Source organism: Panicum virgatum, chromosome 9K, assembly GCF_016808335.1.
Source record: "Panicum virgatum strain AP13 chromosome 9K, P.virgatum_v5, whole genome shotgun sequence".
Classification (NCBI taxonomy): Eukaryota; Viridiplantae; Streptophyta; class Magnoliopsida; order Poales; family Poaceae; genus Panicum; species Panicum virgatum.
The window spans coordinates 65,843,762-65,861,504 of NC_053144.1; the positions used below are offsets into that span (position 1 = coordinate 65,843,762).

The 17,743-nt window shown below is 45.0% G+C and overlaps 2 protein-coding genes across 5 annotated transcripts; one reads left to right on the forward strand and one right to left on the reverse strand.

Moving 5' to 3' along the window:
• Window positions 1–5,211: 5,211 nt before the first annotated feature.
• Window positions 5,212–8,451, forward strand: LOC120647143 (nuclear transcription factor Y subunit A-7-like). 4 transcript variants are annotated; one of them, XM_039923790.1, is made up of 7 exons: window positions 5,234–5,397; window positions 6,446–6,489; window positions 6,613–6,750; window positions 6,903–7,015; window positions 7,121–7,189; window positions 7,604–7,777; window positions 7,950–8,451. In XM_039923790.1, the coding sequence occupies exons 2-7, from the start codon at window positions 6,483–6,485 to the stop codon at window positions 8,154–8,156; spliced, it is 708 nt and encodes a 235-aa protein (XP_039779724.1). In that variant the 5' UTR covers window positions 5,234–5,397; window positions 6,446–6,482; the 3' UTR covers window positions 8,157–8,451. The 4 variants fall into 4 exon arrangements, with proteins under 4 accessions (XP_039779722.1, XP_039779723.1, XP_039779724.1 ...); XM_039923791.1 differs by having other exon boundaries at window positions 5,236–5,397; window positions 7,607–7,777; XM_039923788.1 differs by lacking the exon at window positions 6,446–6,489 and having other exon boundaries at window positions 5,212–5,397.
• Window positions 8,452–13,633: 5,182 nt separating this feature from the next.
• Window positions 13,634–17,512, reverse strand: LOC120647144 (tRNA-specific 2-thiouridylase MnmA-like). Its single transcript, XM_039923793.1, has 10 exons — window positions 17,076–17,512; window positions 16,903–16,977; window positions 16,731–16,784; window positions 16,567–16,645; window positions 16,329–16,456; window positions 16,050–16,133; window positions 15,878–15,961; window positions 15,643–15,794; window positions 15,277–15,427; window positions 13,634–14,568 (listed from the first exon to the last, which is right to left on the reverse strand). Exons 1-10 carry the CDS (start codon window positions 17,412–17,414, stop codon window positions 14,251–14,253), a joined length of 1,464 nt encoding a protein of 487 aa, XP_039779727.1. The 5' UTR covers window positions 17,415–17,512; the 3' UTR covers window positions 13,634–14,250.
• Window positions 17,513–17,743: the final 231 nt, after the last annotated feature.

Below are 17,743 nucleotides of genomic sequence, written 5' to 3' on the forward strand. Positions count from 1 at the left end.
CTTCTCAGTAGGAACCAGAGCTCTACGAACTAGGAAAGGTTCGAACCGAAGCGAACTGTACAAGGCAAAACCAAGCAGTTCCAGCGTCACGGTCAAGCGGGGAGACGGCAGAACGGTAGCTACTCGCTGCCACATCGACAGCAGTACAGCACTGAAGCTCTCTCCCTGCTGTGGTCGAAAGGCTCCGATCGGTGGTTCCTTCTCCGACCCATCTCACTCGACGCGCCCCTCCTCCAACCGCGGAGCCACGAGAGGGTAAGGAAAAAAATTTGTTGTGAAAATCCACCAGCCTTACATAGGCCATGTTTAGTTCCCACTCCATAAACCCCGTAAACACAAAAAAACGTCACATCAAATATTTCGATATATATATAGTACTAAATGAAGTCTATTTATAATTTTTTTTGCATGGATGGACTGTAAATCGCGAGACGAATCTAATGAGCCTACTTAATCTATGTTTTGCAATAGTGATGCTACAGTAATCATCCGTTAATTATGACTTAATTATGGATTAATTAGCATCATTAGATTCGTCTCGCGATTTACAATCCATCTGTGTAAAAAAATTTGTAAATAGACTTCATTTAGTATTTCAAATTAGTAAGATTCTTTCGCAAAAAAAATTTACGTTTCAACTAAACAGGGCCATAGTTACATAGCAGGTGAGCACAGCGTATCTTCTCTTCAAAAGATCAGACCCTTGCGTTTGTGTGTCTGTATATATAAAAGAAAAAGATCACCAGCGCGCCCATACAAAAGAATCGAGAATGCAGATTACATTATCTCCTTTATTTTACGGCTCGCGGTAGTGTTGTCCAGCTTAATTAATGGATCAGATCAGCGTGTCTTTTCCAGTGGCTTTTGTCGTGTGTATAAAAAACGAAGATACGATGACAGTGTGAGTTTCTTTCTTTATTTTCTTCTTCTTCTTTTTTTGAACAATTCTTCTTGAGACGAAGGACAGACGATGACATTCTGTTTGCTCGCGCATGGCCCGGCTCGTCTCTTGGCTACCACACGTTACGGCGTTAGCTTGTTGAACGTAGTACGTGGGCTTCAACATTTCGAGCTGGCCTTGGAAAGTGGGCCTATGAGGCGAGGCAGAGAAAAGAAGCCCAGAAATGAAGGACGGCCTCGGACACTCCAACCGTTTTAAACGTTTAGTTTTCTTTTGGGCCCCTTTCGTTCTCACTTCTCCATCTTCCTCCGTAGTCTCAAAGAAAAAAAAAATCATCTCTCTCCGGCACCGGCACCGGCACCGGCACGGCGAACTGATTCGGTGGCGCCGTTCGGTCAGGATCTGCCAGGAGTTGCTACTCCTGCTGGTAGGAGTAGGACAGCCTCGGTGACGGAGAATGGAGGGTACGCGCCAAGTCCCGCCATCGGGGAACAGGCCGGAGCGATCTGGCCGGGAAGAGGCGGAGCGGAATGGAGAGGCGAAGCGCCGGATCGGGCCGTGGCCGCGCCGCCGCGGGGAGCAGCAGCAGGCGACATGAGCGGCGCCCCTGCTGCAGAGGTAACCTGCTGAATGGTGATGAAGCCGCGTAGGCGCGTACTCACTTTTTTTGTTTCCTCAAGATAAAAGCGACATGCATGTTTGAAAAGGATCCTAAACTGAAGTCTAGCAAGACGAGTTGTCATGCTTCACGGCCAATTCAACTGACCTGCCTTTGGCTAGCTAGCTAGTACTCCCAAATATGTTCACATCATATGGCATTTCATCTGAAGTTTCTTCGTTCACATCACCAGGAATGTGACTCTTGATTGCTACTGCTTGTCTGACTGATGAGACTCAACCAAAATGTGAGTTGCGTCAATGTAACACAAGCTACAGAATTAGAACCATACAACCAGCTGAACTCACTTGCGGGACTCTGTTTTCTTTTCCTGCCTGCTGTGAATCTGTGATGCATTCAACAGCTCCTACCCCGTCCTTTGAACTTCTCTCCACCCAATAAATTGATTTTTTTTTGGGCCAGAAGAAGTTATTCTCACTTTGATACCACAGTGTCACATTCCTAGTGTTCTTCTTCCAATGTTTGTCACAATTGGAACTAGTTAACTAAACCAATCTCAATTCATGGTGGAATGCTGGAATGCCTTATGCTGGAATGCTCTATTCGGCTAGCCTGTTCAGCTAGCCTGTCCTGTGAGAGGGAATAAGTCGTAATAAGTCAGCCGAGCACTATTCATTCTAACAGTCGAACAGGCTCATACCTATAATGAACGAAAAGGGTTTGAAATTGCCAGCCTCCAATCTCATCTGCCTCCACAAGACGTTTATGCCCTTGTGGATCTTTTTTTTTGTGCTCTCTCTCACCAGATTAATCACATGGCGCCAGTACAATATACAACTAGATTAGCATTACCAGTACACAAATATAGTACTGTTAGGTTGTCAGTTGTGAACATGGATAAGATTAGCCGTTGGAGAGGGTGTCTTTCGCCGTCCAGTCCTGCGTAAAGGCGAGGAGTGAGGGAAGCCTTACGTTTTGTTTTGTCGTATCAAAAAAATACCTAAGCATATTCAAGGTACTCCTAGCATAGCTTCGGCCAATTGTACAATTAGTGGATAAGGATCAAGGAGGGCACTCAAGTTTGCCATTATATTCTAATTGGCCGAGCGTTAGGGTTTGAAAGTTCAAAGCCATTGCTTTTATGTAGCTAGTGCCGTGGCATCACGTGTGTTTTGATGGTTTCCGCAGCCGTGATTAACCTTGTAATGCGTGATTACGACATAATCCTGTATGAAGGACGTGCTTATCCGAAGTGCGTGGGACTCAGTTGACTTCGTGAATTGGTATAGTATTTCTTAAGCTAATATTATTGCAATTCATTCTTTCTCAAACATTTTTATTTTGACGTAGAATTCATTCTTCGAGCTCTTGAGTAAACTAGAAATCTAGAATCAAGTCCCTTGCAAATTTTCTATCTAAGCTTTGGCTATTTATTTGGGGAACGTATCCAGTGCAAACTAAGTTTTGGTGCAAATTCTGTGCAAACCTACTAAAAAATATTTCAAAAAATTCTGAAAAAAAATCATGAATGTGCTTCTCAGCTTACCTCATCTATATATAAAATTTCATGGTCAAACACATCTTACCCTAGAAGTTACAAAAAAGACAAATTTTCTGACAAACAGTAATGGTTCAAATGCGCCCTAAATTTGTCTTTTTGTAACTTCTAGGGTAAGATGAATTTGACTATGAAATTTTATATATAGATGAAGTAAGCTGAGAAGCACATTCATGATTTTTTTCAGAATTTTTTGAAATATTTTTTAGTAGGTTTGCACAGAATTTGCACCAAAACTTAGTTTGCACTAGATACGTTCCCATTTATTTGAACAACGAGAATTTGTCCTATCACTAAATATGTTCAGCTGATCTGATTCCGGCTGTTTCGATAGTGTCCAGCTGATCTTGTTCAGTGGAAAAAAGTTCACTAGTTCAAGAAAATACCCAATTCTTTTTTTAGTGGAAAAATATAATTGCTTTTTTCATACCTTGAGTTTATCTCAAAGCCATGCCTGACGAATCTTGTTTATATTTGTTATCTCTAGCTAGCAAGAGTAGCACGGATATTTTTAGTGCAAAGTCGGAGTACTAAATGTAAATGGTACACGTCATGATCCCCACCACGCTTACAACTGAAAAACAATTCCAAAATATCTTATCAACGATTATGTGAGAACATTGTCACGCGAGGATGGACATCCCCAAAACCTAGTTTGCTAGGAATCTTGTGTCATGGATTCCGACTGAAGCGCTGTCTAATAGTACTAGGTTTTAGGACCTTCTAGACCTATTACAGAAATAAAACAATTTATACAATGAGAAAAAAGGATTTCGAGCGGAAAAGCATTTGGAGATGGGCCCATCAATCAGTCTATGCAAGCAAGTAGACAAAGGGAGAACCAGAGAAGAGGGGGGGGGGGGGGGGGGGGGGGGAGGCAGCATGGCGTCGGGATGACTCACCAAGCCTTGCCACAAGTGGCGCCTGCGCGACATGCCGCGATGGCGTCCCCGGCTACTGATCTGAAAGCTACAGATGCATATGTTTTTTTAAAGGGCGGATGGCGACAAGGACGACTACTTCTTCAGTGCAGGTCTACGTGATGGGAATACGACGGCAAGCAAGAAAAATCTCTGCTAAGATACAGTAAAATATTATTGTGTGAGAAAAATCAAAGCTGTCCATGTTAGTTTAATTTAACTTGTACCCATGGAATTATCTTGCTGTATTAGCCCTGTCAATGCAAGTCTTTCAGTTTCAGTCTGCATCTACTCTGATTCTTTACTGTAAAAAAAGGTTGTGTCAGTATAGTTGATCTTTCATTGGCACTGGAGTGGAAAAGCAATTTGGAATATAGCCTCGGTTCCTAAACTCACACGGTAAGTTAATGTTCAGGCGTAGCACGCTAACCGTCTCGGTGGCTTTGCCGCTCCGATGTTAAATGGCGTGATGACAGGCTCCTGACGTGAATCCATCATCCGTGATTCATCAGGATCTACCAGTGTGACTTACTGTTTGTTTAGTTCGTGAAAATTTTTAGACTTTGATACTATAGCATTTTTGTTGTTATTTGATAATTAATGTTTAATTATAGACTAATTAGGCTTAAAAGATTCGTCTCGTGCTAATCAGTTAGATTATGTAATTAGTTATTTTTTCAACTTTATTTAATACTCTATACATGTGTCTAAAAATTGGATGTGACATGTAATTTTTTTTCAGAAACTGAAACATATAGACGTTCCACTTATCGCACTTATCGCAAAAAGAGAATCTTACATGCATATAGTACTAAATGAAATTTATTTGCAAAACCTTTTCACGAATGAGTGTAATTTTTTGCGACGAATCTAATGACGGTAATTAATCTATGATTAGCTATAGTAATGTTATAATAACTAACCTCTAATCGTGTGGTCAATGGTTTCATTAGATTCGTCTCGCGAAATAGAATAAGGTTGTGAAGTTTGTTTTGTAAATTATCTTTATTTAATATCCCTAATTATTATTTAAAATTTGCTAAACTTTCTATCGTAAATAAACCAAACAGGGCCATAACTGCGAGTTGTTGCCACTCTTTTTGCACCCGATTTGTTAAAATGTACTCCGTGACATGTGTAGCTCTCTGACCTCTTAACGAGTACTGACTCCATCGGCTTTATTCAGGATCATTAAAGTAATTGGTGAGCAGACAGAGGAGGACAGATAAGGGCCAACAGCTCAACAGAACATCCAAGCGAGGCAGGCAGACTGGAAGACCCTCTCAGAGAGAGAGAGAGAGAGAGGAGACCTTGCAGAGGAGCGAAGCGAGGTGGGAAAGAGGCAGCAGCAAGGGCGGCGGGCTGCCGAAGGGGAACATGCTCCCTCCTCATCTCACAGGTATTCCTCGCTGACTTGCCTCTCTCCAGCCTCTTTGATCTGTGGTCTATTACTTTCCGGCGGTGTGAGGGGGGAGCTCTGTTTCTGCTCCCAGGCGAGCTGGTTCTTGGACCGTTTCTTGGCGACTATGTCTGATTTGTGGTGGATCTGACTGGTTTCTTGGTTACTGGGTTGTTTTTTGAGTTGATACCGCACTGAGATTTGCGGGTGCATTTCTGGGCAGAGGTGAGGTGGTGGCTGCAGTGTGCCCCCTAGTGCCCTGTGCTAAAGGCCTAAAGCCTTCTTCAATTTGCTAGAGCACAACATATGTTGGATACAAGTTGGTTAATTGATGGTTTTGTTGCTTCTCTGTGTTCGTTTCTGAATGATCCTTGTGAATTCACAAGTGCCAGCTGTGCCTCGTTGGCTTATGGTTAGGGGGAAGGAGCTGATTTGGACAGGGAGCTTGCGAGCTTGCAATGCTGCAGCTCTGTTGGGTTTATGTACAATTCACGCAGCAGAGATTTGCATGCAAGTTAGTTTGCTCACGATTTATTTCGAGAAAACAATTCGTCTCACACATAATTATTGTATATAAATTTTGAGAAAAGTTTAGGTGGGAAGAACTAGCGACCTTAATATGCAGCGCTAATTCACTAGTGGGCCTATAGGCAAAGCTAAAGTAGTCAGGAAGAACTTAATTAAGCTCTCATCACATAATTTGATTGCTCAAAAAAAATTATGGTGGCCCTATACGGATGTTGTTGCATGAAGGATTGGAATTTCCGAGGGTGCTACTGAGTTGAGGCATGGCACTGATACAAAATATTACTAGCTATCTTACTATCTTATTAGAGCATGTGCATGGCAAAGTTACACATCTCAGATGTTCAGCTTGTATGGATTTAAGGGGCTGATAGCTATGCAAACTTAAGTTTCATTTTTCATGAATATGGTTGAAGGTTGATTCTGTTTTCATGTATCAGCTGTTCCGTATTAGGGAAACTGCATTTGTTTGAAATCTCTTATTACTTTCTTTTGGGACTGACCTATGTTTATATTTGGACAGTATGAACTGATAAACAAGAATTGAGAATTTCCATGAGATGAGACGTAAGGAGAATCTCCAAGATACTGTTCAATTTGATTTTTTGCGAGCCCTCTGTCCTTTCTAATGCCTTTAGTAGTCTAGTTTGTTGCAGCTAGAAATTTAACGCCTATTATGTCCCTCTGCAGAAAATGGCACAATAATGATCCAATTTGGTCATCAAATGCCTGATTACAACTCCCCAGCTACCCAATCAACTAGCGAGAGTCATCAAGAAGTGTCTGGAATGAGCGAAGGAAGCCTTAACGATCATAATGATCAATCAGGTTTGGCCCATACCCATTCTGTCGTATTAGTACAGAATACTGTCATATCATATCTCTTGCAAATAAAAAATGGTTAAAAAGATAAAGTTATTTTCATAGCTGCAAAGCTTGTTTAAATATTGACAATCCTTTTTTCCTTGTATTAATTCTAGGTAATCATGATGGTTACTCGAAGAGTGATGAAAATAAGATGATGTCAGCTTTATCTCTTGGCAATCCAGAAACAGCTTATGCACATCCAAAAACTGACCGTAGTCAGTCCTTTGTAAGTTCCAATTGTAGCAGTCCTTATGTAATTTTAAGTTCCAACCGTTCGCCAGTTCTTGGAATAGGCAATCATGTGAGTTACATGAGTTTTTGTCATCTTCAGGCTATATCATACCCGTATGCTGATTCATACTATGGTGGTGCAGTGGCAGCTTATGGGCAGCATGCTATTGTAAGTGATCTTTATGCATCCAGCCTGTTATCTCATTAGTTTCTCCTACTTTATGGGGCTAGATGTCCTTTATCAACTTTGCTAGATAGTGCTGTTCGCTACCTTCTCGGGTCCAACTAATAGGATGTTTTCTTTGCATGCATGTGTGCCTTGAGTATTCTGCACTGGTTATCAGGAATATCTATTGAGACAGCACCCAGCATTATTGCGATTGATTTGCCCTTGTATTCACCTGTCAAATTTTACTGTGTCATTGAAGCATTCCTGTAGCCATTTTTACATTTTTACTCTGCGTGAGTATGTAATTGTCATTCGCCTGGTTGCAATAGCTCGTTTCCGCTAGCTACAGTATAAGTTGGCATTGATAATTAAAAGTATAATCTTATACTGTGTCTCATTTTTTTAATAATTAAGCAGATGCACCCCCAGCTTGTGAGCATGGTGTCATCCTCTCGAGTGCCGTTACCAATCGAACCAGCTGCTGAAGAGCCCATTTATGTGAACGCTAAGCAATACCATGCAATTCTCCGACGCAGACAGCTCCGTGCAAAGTTAGAGGCTGAAAACAAGCTGGTGAAAAGTCGCAAGGTACCCTGTCGCTACCCACAACCTGTAGGATTTATTGTTAAGTTTATTTTTAAAAAATGGCATTGGTATTCATATTTCCTTTTTCTTGTGAATCGGTACCAGATTCATCTAGTGCCTCAGAAATAAGTAGAAGTACCTCATAATCCTAAACATAACATCTGTATCTGTGCAGCCATACCTTCACGAGTCTCGGCACCTGCATGCCATGAAGAGAGCTCGGGGGACAGGCGGGCGGTTCCTCAACACGAAGCAGCAATCAGACTCCCCTGGCGGCACCTCGGACGCGCAGCGCATGCCCGCGAACGGCGGCCTGTTCACGAAGCACGAGCACAGCCTCCCGCCCGGCGACCGCCATTACCACGCGAGAGGGGGCGTTTAAGGAACCCCCCACTGGCAACTCATCCTTGGCTTCTCCCGATTTCGACTCGGCTCTTGTCTGAACTGGACTTGGGGTTTCAGTAACTGTAAGCCTGTAACTAGGTGCGACCGAATTCGCGGTCGTTCTGTTCTGGGACCTGGCCTTGCCAATGCCGGTTCTTTGGTTCCAATGCCGGTTCTTTGGTGAAGCCGGCCCTTTGTGTGACGAGGGTGGAATTGGCCCCTGTTTCCTGTAACTTGTTCTAGACGATGACTGCTCTAATAAGTAAAAACTAGCATTTCGTTTGAATCGTGAATTTTGTTTCGCCGATGGTTGGTGGTGCGGCGTCTATGATTGGTGATAGTGTGATGTCGAAGGCCTCGAAGCTAGCACTCATCGTCTGGTGGTTTAACTCTGGTTTCATTCCGTCAGTCTCAGTGTGGATGAGGTGTAGAGTGTAGACTGCAGCTGGCAGGGGGCAGCGAACGGTGTCCTCCGCGCGCCGCAAAGGTGGGCCGTCCTTCGCTTTAAGGCCCAGCAATCTACACCGAGGCCACGAATTGGGCCCGTGACGCTGCTGTGACCGAGTGTCGCCGCATCGTATGCATCCGGAATCCGGATCAGGACACGAGCGGACCACCAACAGGTGTTTGTGTTTTGTCAGCTACTCCTGAATAGTTGCTATTTTAGTCTCAAGCGATCCTGAATAGTTAAGTTTGAAAAATTTCAGATCAACGAATGAATTACTCAAAAATAAATTGAACTTGCGTCCCATGTTCCGATCATGGGCCACTATGCGCGTCATCCCGTTCCGTTCAGGATCGCCTGCTTTGTGTCGACGTCAATTTGCTTCCGTTCTCCGTACAGACGCAAACCGAGCGGGCAGTGGAAGTTTCCGATCCGCTTCTCCCGGCGGCGCGCGCGCGAGGGGTCTAGTGCGAAGCAAAAGAACGTTCCACGCGGAAGGAAAGTGACCGATCGAGGAAACCAGGCGTAGCGTAGGCCACGGCGCACTGAGCTGAAGGACAACTAAAACAAAACATCTGGCAATCCATCCATCGGGTCAACCAGGCCGGAGCCTGGAGAGCTCCACTGTGGAAAGCCCTAGCAGCCTCGAAACATCTGGAGAGCTCTCGCTTTACATGCCCATCACGAGCTAGCCACGAAACCCCAAACCGACGGCCGGCCATTAGCGCGAGCAGTCTTCAGCACAGACTACAGCATGCCACGTCTCGGGGGTGCCTGCCAATGCCCATCACAATCAGCAGCCCAGTCTCTCGCCGTCCCGGTCGACTAATCAACGTGGAATAGGATTTCCGCCTGCTTACGACGATAAGCGACTTTGTCCTGTACTATGTTTTATACTATACTAACAGTGCCTTTCGCTTACATAATCAATCGGCAACTATTCTCTCGGAGCGCACTAGAAAAGAAAACCAGTTTCTCCGAGGAAACTGTCGGGCATGCCGCCACGCGGGTCGCCGCTGCCTGCGTCGGCACACTGATTTGTGATTTCCGCCGCGCCGGGAGGAGAAGGCTCACTCGCTCGCTCCCCTCCAGAAGACGCTGGCGTTCCCGTGCGCCGTGCTTATCCCCATGGCACGCGCACGCTATAAAACGGCCAGATCCAGCACGGCAACGCCCCCTCACTGCCAAAGCAAGACGCCCCGGCACCTCTTCTTCCCCTGCACCGCCGCGTCTCCACCACCAGAAAAAAAAACACGGGCCCCCACCACAGCAGCCTCCAGCCGCTACTACTAGCTACCTCACCTCCCGTCCCGACGGGACACCGTCGTTGCCGACCGGCCGGCCAAGATCTGGTTGGCTCTTGGCGCGGGCGAGGGGGCGCCTCCCGTACGCCTTCCGCCGGAGGGAGATGCTGCAGCTGCTCATGGCGCTGGCCTTCTCGGCGGCGCCGCTCACGCTCTACGTGCCGCCGGTGCGGAGCCTCAGCCTCTTCGTCGAGGCCATGGAGGCCGTCTGCCGCGACTGCGCGCCCTACTCCCACGGCGCCGTTCTGCGCTTCCGCCTCGGCCTCTCGCGCATCCTCGCCGGGCTCGCGCGCGCCCTCCGCTAGGCCGCCGCGCTTGCCCCGCTCGGATCGGAGTCCTCTCATCCTGCCTGCCCACGCACGCCGACACGCGTATGGTACTACCTGCAAGCAAGACCTTGTGCTCTTCTTCTGCTTCCTCCTCCTCCCCTTCTTTGCCCTTTCTGGTAGCTTCTAATGCAATCCGCATGGAGTAGCAGTTAGCTTTGCAATCTTTCTTCTGTTTCCTCCGTTTTTCCAACGTTTTTCCCCCTTTTGATGAGGATTGGGTGTAGCATGTAGAGCTGGGCTTAAGGTTGACAATAATAATCTGTCCAAAGGGGAGATTTTGTGAGAGGTGATGAGGGAATGGATATGAATTAGTGTGTTCTGCGTGGGTTGTGAGGAATCTGATGCCCTTTGTACAGCATTTGTGACTTGAGTATGATGCATCGGTTGATAATTTGCAGTTTAATTCGTCTTGCCAGTGCTTCAATTTGAGAACTTTGAGATGGAAACGGAGCTCCTTTTGACTCTCTGATTTTGATCCAAGTGTTCCATTTCTGACCTCAAAGCTCCTCCACTTTTCGTCTCGGAGACGGCAGGCACGAAGAAGAGATTGGGGGGAAAACTCGCAAAACAGTTGTTGCGACTGATTGGTCACGGCATTAGGTTTGACGACCTGGCGCAGGGCTCCGATTCTCCGATGCAAAGCGATGGCGACCTCTCGCCGACGCGGTGTTGAATACTCCCTCCGTCCCAAAAAGGATGTGATTCTACGGTTTAAATCTTGTCCCAAAATGAATGGAAATCTGAGTTGCTCCGTACAAAATCAGTTTTTTGTGAGCTATAAAAAAATTGGCAGATCACCTGATCCATCCACGAGTGTATATTGTGTGGCTGTTGTTGGCCCACGTAGCTAATGTGAATAGGCCACCGTGTATACTCTGTCATCAAGAATTGTCCAGATGCACAGAAGAACTGTCCAGATGAAATGATTGTTGTCCTGGTTCTTAGGGAGAGGGCAAGGGTACATGCGTAATTTCACACGTCTGCTAATCTAACCTCGAAATTTGAGATTCACATCTTTTTTAGGACGGAGGGAGTACCAGTTTCTGTAGCCATCGTGCTACGCCCAAGGGTGCTAGCCCCTAGCACGTTCCCTCACAAGTGTCAGCCAGCAGGCGACCATTTCCCCACAGCACAATGGCAGTGCGCCAGCAATGATAGATAGGCCCCAAATGGTTAGTTTTTTTGTTTTTTAAAAAAAGCCCAAATGGTTAGTTTTCTGTCGGAGGAATGGACCGTATGAACATACTAGTATGACGCCCGGATAGGCAAGGAGGACCAGTATTTTTACATGTAAAAACAAGGTAGCCGTCGAGAACCAGCGGAAGTTTCTACTTCTCTTCTGCAACGCTCGCATCACACGATGGGCCTAATTATTTTTATTATTCCGTCTGCATTGAAGCAGCCATTCACCCTGTTCGGCTGTCTGTGACTGGTGGCTGATGCTGATTTGTTGTGAGAGAAAAATACTGCTGGCTGGTGTTAGTGGTTGGTGCTGGTTTGGTGTAAGAAAAATAATATTGACTGATTGCAACAGAACAGATAGAAAAATACTATTGACGGATTGCAGCACAACAGGGTGATTGTAGTGATTGTGCTGGGATGCGACTTGGAATTGACTATAGCTGCAGGGACAGCAGGGTTTACGGGATCAAATCCATTGGACCCGTTGACTTGCCCGAGGAGCACGGGAGCAGCATCTCCTCGTCCTGGATTTCAGGGGGTAAAATGGCTTTCCGCGCTCTCGCGATGGAAGCAAATCGGATGCGATCGTCGTGGCGTGATTGCGTGAACCTGACGCTGGTTGCCCCTGCGCTCTAATAGCAACTAGTCAGGTTGGCGCGCTACACGCGCCTATACCAAAAACGTGGACCTAAAGTATTAATAGAAAGATATTATCCGTTACTATATTCGAAGCAACATTGTATCGATGTATTGAGTTAGATCTAACATACAATGTATTGAGTTAGATCTAACAGTAAAGCGGCATAGTAGTTTTGTGTCTGAGAGCGAGCAAATCTCAAGCATTGTAGTATAGAGGTACAGGTAATTTTTCCTTAGGAATTTTTTTTGTGCCAGTAGGTATAGTTTAATTACTTTAGTAGGGAAAAAATAAGATTAGAAATGAATGAACAGTTTATTTATATTTTGTGGGTTTACGGAGGGAAATCAAAACCCAAGAAGCAGTACAACTATCACATGTAAATGGAGTATACAAAGTTTAGTTATTATTTTTTATATAGGAAGTAGTTAAATATATTTTGTATTGTCAAATAATGGAAGGAAAATATTTTTTCTAAGATAAAGAGACTAACTTAATAGAATCGTGAGCCCCACGTGGGTCCCGCCTGAATAGTACATGGGTCACACGTGGGTCCCGCCTGAATAGTACTCCCTCCTTCCCCGTTTATAAGGCATGGTGGAACATGACACGGTCTTCTAAACAACACTTTGACCATTTATTTATCATATATTATATCACTTTTGATTATAAACTTATAATCATTGTAAACTATGTTTGATTATGAATTCAATCATATGAAATTTGCATTATAAAAATAAAAATTTAATAGTCAAATTATTGGTCAAAGATGAGAAGGTTTGAATCTTGATATACGTGTATGCCTTATAAACGGGGAAGGAGGGAGTACGTGGGCCCCACGTGAATAGTATGTGGGGCCCGCATGAACAGTGCGCGGGCCCCACGTGGGGCCGCGACTCATGAGGTTGCTCCAATTCTTGGAGCTTTAGTATATGTACTCAATGCAGGACGGCGTCCCGGCCGGGACCTCACATTTGGTGCGCGTTCTGCGAAGGTTCACGCGTCAAAAAGTCACAAGCAAGATGTCAGTGTTGAGGGGGCGTTTAGTTTGTTTCCCGTGAAAATTTTTGAGTGTCACGTCAATGTTTGATCAGATGTCGGGAGGGTTTTTCGAATACTAATTTAAAAACTAATTTCAGAACCCGCTTGGAAACTACGAGACGAATTTTTTGAGGCCTTTGACCGCACCATTAGCACACGTGGGTTATTGTAGCACTTATGGCTAATCATGCACTAATTAGGCTCAAAAGATTCGTCTCGTCGTGTACATCAAACCTGTGTAATTAGTTTTGTTATTTAATTATATTTAGTGCTTCATACATGTGTTCAAAGAGGAGGTGAAAATTTTTGGGTGAAAAATTTTGGAACTAAACGGACCCTGAAATGCCTTGCGAGCTTCTCTGATCAGACATGAAAATTGAGCGCTTCTTGTATCAGCTGTGCCACAACTCGCAAGCACGCCGAGCCAGAGTACCACAGTCCTAAAAAAACAGAGTACGAGACGTATGGTACGGTACATCTGGCTGTACTGACAGGTACACGTCGCACCGACGCTAAGTACACGACACTGATTGTCCATTTCGATCCACGCATGATTTGTCTAATGGCCAGTACCGTTGAATCACGCGCCGACGTTATCCTCACGATTTATGCAAGTTACAAAGTCGTATCAGTATCATACAACGCAACGACCTCCCTGCATTAGTTTACCGCACCACTGCTGGCTAATGAATCCAGATCCTTCGACCCAGGAGAGGGCGGGCCCAAACCATCGTGTGGTTTCCCGCCAGATCGGGAAATAACTGTCAACGATCTATGTCGATGTCAGGTCAACCAATCAACCTTTCATCCTTGCATGGATGAGGACGCCAGAAAACCGGTTCTATCCGGAAGCAAAGCTTGAGCCTGTTCGGCTGGCCCAATGAACAGTGCTCGGCTGGCTTATTACGACTTATTCCCTCTCACAGAATATTATTCATTCTACCAGTCGAGCACTGCTCTTCTGAAACGCAAGCTCCCCAACAGCATGCCACCGCCATCTTTCCAACAAAGACCTGGAGTTCCCGGCTTGGGGGCAGCACAACGATAGTTTCCGGAACACCCCGGGTTCCCTCTTTCGGTCTTTCCTGAATTGACACTTCGACAGGGCTCGCGAAACTGCCAGTGTATAGCTTTGTAGGATCAGCTGGGTACCGTCAGGCCACTTTGATTGCCTCCTGTTCTGATTTCACTATGTGCTCCAAGTTCATGATTCTTACTGGCTTCCCTAGGCTCGACTTGTCCTCCAATTTAGCGATTTCAAGTGCCCTTGAGCAGACGGGAAAGCTCATCTCATCCCACGAATCCAAAATTATGCCTGAACCCAGGCATAAGTCTTCGCGGTAAAACGCTCCAAACTGACCAGCTGCTAATCCCTGGTCATCTTCAGAGAGGTGCACCACCAAAACATCTCCATTTTCTTCGGTATGCCCTTTTGTCACCACGCAATCATGGAATTCAGGGCTATGCCGCACCTGAGGAATCAGAATTTTCATGTTAGCAGTTTAGCACAGACACCAGTAAATTCACACGGGAACATACTAGGTGCTATGAATATTGACATAAAACAAAAACATCTGATTAAAAGAAGGATATCAATACAATGATACACAGCTCTCCAGCGTATTCGAGAAAAATTAAGAGAAGGATGGGATTAGATCAGGCATCAGTTGGAAGCAGTATAACCACTTTGTTGTCGATTTTTTAAATCAATTTTGAGGTAATCAGTTTCAAACTACTTTGGCCGTACTCGAGCATCAGGGATCAGCAGGATCAATTAACTCCATGTATCGACCCCACACTACAAAAATGTAAAGACCCTTTCTACTCTGCCCATTCAGATTTTCAAGCCATCAACTGTGAAAACAAGGGATAAACACATGGCGCATGCCGATGACTACATCAGGGAAATTAATCGTTTAACCACTTACGTTTGATGCAAAAAAAAATAATGGGGCCTATTTGATGTTAGAATGTAAAACAGGGATATTAATGCCAGATCACTCAAAATTGATCAATCAACTGAAGCTTCTATTAGGAGCTTATCGGAGTCATATTTATGCAAAATCACCATGTACTTGTATGCAGCAGATGGTTATGACATCCAGACAATACCAGACAGAAAAAGACCAACGAACATGTATCATACCGACCTTAGGCTACCATATGGCACCATGTTTTACCTTGCATTTAAGTTGTTCACTGTTTCCAGGACCAGAATCATCAAACCAGTTTAGTGATCCAACATGAAATCTGCGCCTCCGCTTATCCAGCGAATAGTAATTCCTTGATACGAAAACCACATTGTTTTGAACATCTTTCTCAACTACATACCTGGACAAGAATGAATGAATGATCATATGAAGGCATTCATTTAAAGAGCTTCAGGATGAACCAGAGCACGCACATTTAACATGATCATGGACAATTTTGCCATACTGCAACTAAAGAGGGCAGAGCAGTAACTCTTACTAGATAGATAGTTGCCTGACAAGCTGATAATATGGAAGCATATAGAGATTGAGCATGCATTGAAAGGCTGTACATACCAAGGTCCTCCAGCAAGCCGCAATCCTTGTCGTTGACCAATTGTATAGAACCAAAACCCCCGGTGGTTACCTAGGTAATCTCCGGATTCAGCTTCCAATATAATTCCCTCCATCTCACCTATATGTCTTTCAACAAACTCACTAAACTTAACCTATAAACAGATACTTGTTTAGCTCCATGATGGTGTCATTTACCAAGAACATTGATCACTAAGAAGGCAGGTACAATGTTTACCTTTCCAAGAAAGCATATCCCTTGTGAGTCCTTTCTACCTTGATTAGGAAGGCCCATTTGAGCAGCCAGTCTGCGCACCTCATCCTGCATAATACAAGACAGAAAAATTAATAAGGCAAATTGTGCCATCTGGCCCATGAGAAATAGATTTGTTGTTGAAAATCTACCAAACCTTTTTCATACATCCTAGCGGGAAAAGAAGCCTTCTTAGTTGAGACTGAGATAGATGAGAGAGAAAATAGGTCTGATCTTTGATCTGTAATAAAAAAAATAGAGAATCAAAAGGCTGGTTCATATATCAGTATCAAACAAAATTAACAATTGAACTACATTATTACTGTAATTCCAGGCCCCCTAATGGTTTGAAGAAAGAATTAGCAAACTGGCATCAAAATCATATCCACAGAAATCAAATGATTTATTTGAGCGGGGGACACGTGTAGTGAAGTACCTTATCCTTTGATAATTGTAGTAGCGATGGCGCCTCAGTATTTTCATCAGAAGGATGGATTACATGTGCATAATGTCCTGAAGCTATGTAGTCAAATCCCAGATTTTCAATAGCTTCTAAGAAAGCCCCTGCACAAACAACAATAAGCAAAACATCATAGTTTGAAAGATGAACATCAACATGAATTTTAAAATTCGATAGTAGAGTAACAGATTGACATAGAAAATTCTGTTCATACCAAACTTTATTCTTGTATTGCAAAGAACATCAGGATTTGGTGTGCGGCCGCAGCGATACTCATTGATGATGTGAGATACCTAGGTATGCGATTGATGATATTTTTTTCTCAGAGTAAATACCATAACAAGTGCATTGACAGAGCTCAAAAAGAAGCTTACTCACCACATGGTTCCAATACTCATCGGACAGATGAACCACCTCCAATGGCACATCAATCTACAAAAACCAGGCAACAGCTCGTCAGTCAATGCAAGCCAAAATAAGTTCGTACAGGAGTACGTCACATGGTACTATTCAATGAAACACCATGTTCCATCTGGAATTTGAACGATACCTTGTCACAAACAGCTTGCGCATACTTTAAATCCTCGTCCCACGGGCACTCGGACCAAAAGTTCCTGAAATCTTCCTACAAATTACAGAACCAAGTTCACAAGGCATCCTGCCGCGTAGCATTTCCAGTACTAGCTCGAATGGTAAACAATGATTGTGCTTACGCGCGCATACCTGGAACCAAATCTTAAGGTAGAACGCGGTGCAGCGGTGGCCGGCGGCGTGGAGGAGGCGGAGCGCGATGCTACTGTCCACCCCACCGCTCACCAGCACCGCGACCCGCAACGGCGCCCGGCTCGCCGCCGCGCACCGCGTCAGGTGCTCCTCCACTTCAACCGCCTCTCCCGCCCCCGCGGCGCTGGGCGCCGGGGTGGCGGGAGGCGCGGAGGACGATAGCGCGCAGAACGCCCGCTGCGGCAGGCGAGAGCGAGTGAGGGGTTTAGGGTTTAGCAGAGGCTGGCGCCGGAGGAGCGGGCGGAGGGCGGGGAGGGTGGATACGAGGACGCGCAGCATGGGTGGCGCTCGCCGGGAGCTCTCGGCGGCCGCGGAGCGCTGGATTGGGTCTGTTTTTTTCTTCTTCTGAAGCGTCGAGCGTCTCAGATTGAGGCTTTGGTTCAGGAAAGGAGAAGACAGAAAGCGTATTCAGCGGTGTCTCTCAAACTTCGTCTTCTAAGCTGGAAGATGATTTACGTTTTTTATTTTTCCTTTTTTTTTCCGAAGAACCTTTTTTTATATTTTTCTTTTCAATCGTCCGGCTATCGGGGGGAAGTCTATATCTAGCACGTGCAGCTGGCCGCGATACCGTCCCAGGAGACCGCGCCGCTGCTACTCTCCCGCGGCTC

Bases quoted from the DNA above. Each gene is read 5' to 3' on its own strand.
- LOC120647143 (XM_039923788.1), top strand. From the start codon at position 5,376: ATGCTCCCTCCTCATCTCACAG. The intron at 7,190-7,603 runs GTAAGTGATCTT...TTAATAATTAAG, and splicing joins CTTATGGGCAGCATGCTATT to CAGATGCACCCCCAGCTTGT. The intron at 7,778-7,949 runs GTACCCTGTCGC...GTATCTGTGCAG, and splicing joins AGCTGGTGAAAAGTCGCAAG to CCATACCTTCACGAGTCTCG.
- LOC120647144 (XM_039923793.1), bottom strand. From the start codon at position 17,414: ATGCTGCGCGTCCTCGTATCCACCCTCCCCGCCCTCCGCCCGCTCCTC. The intron at 16,978-17,075 runs GTATGCGCGCGT...TGTAATTTGTAG, and splicing joins ACCTTAAGATTTGGTTCCAG to GAAGATTTCAGGAACTTTTG. The intron at 16,646-16,730 runs GTGAGTAAGCTT...TCGCATACCTAG, and splicing joins ATGAGTATTGGAACCATGTG to GTATCTCACATCATCAATGA.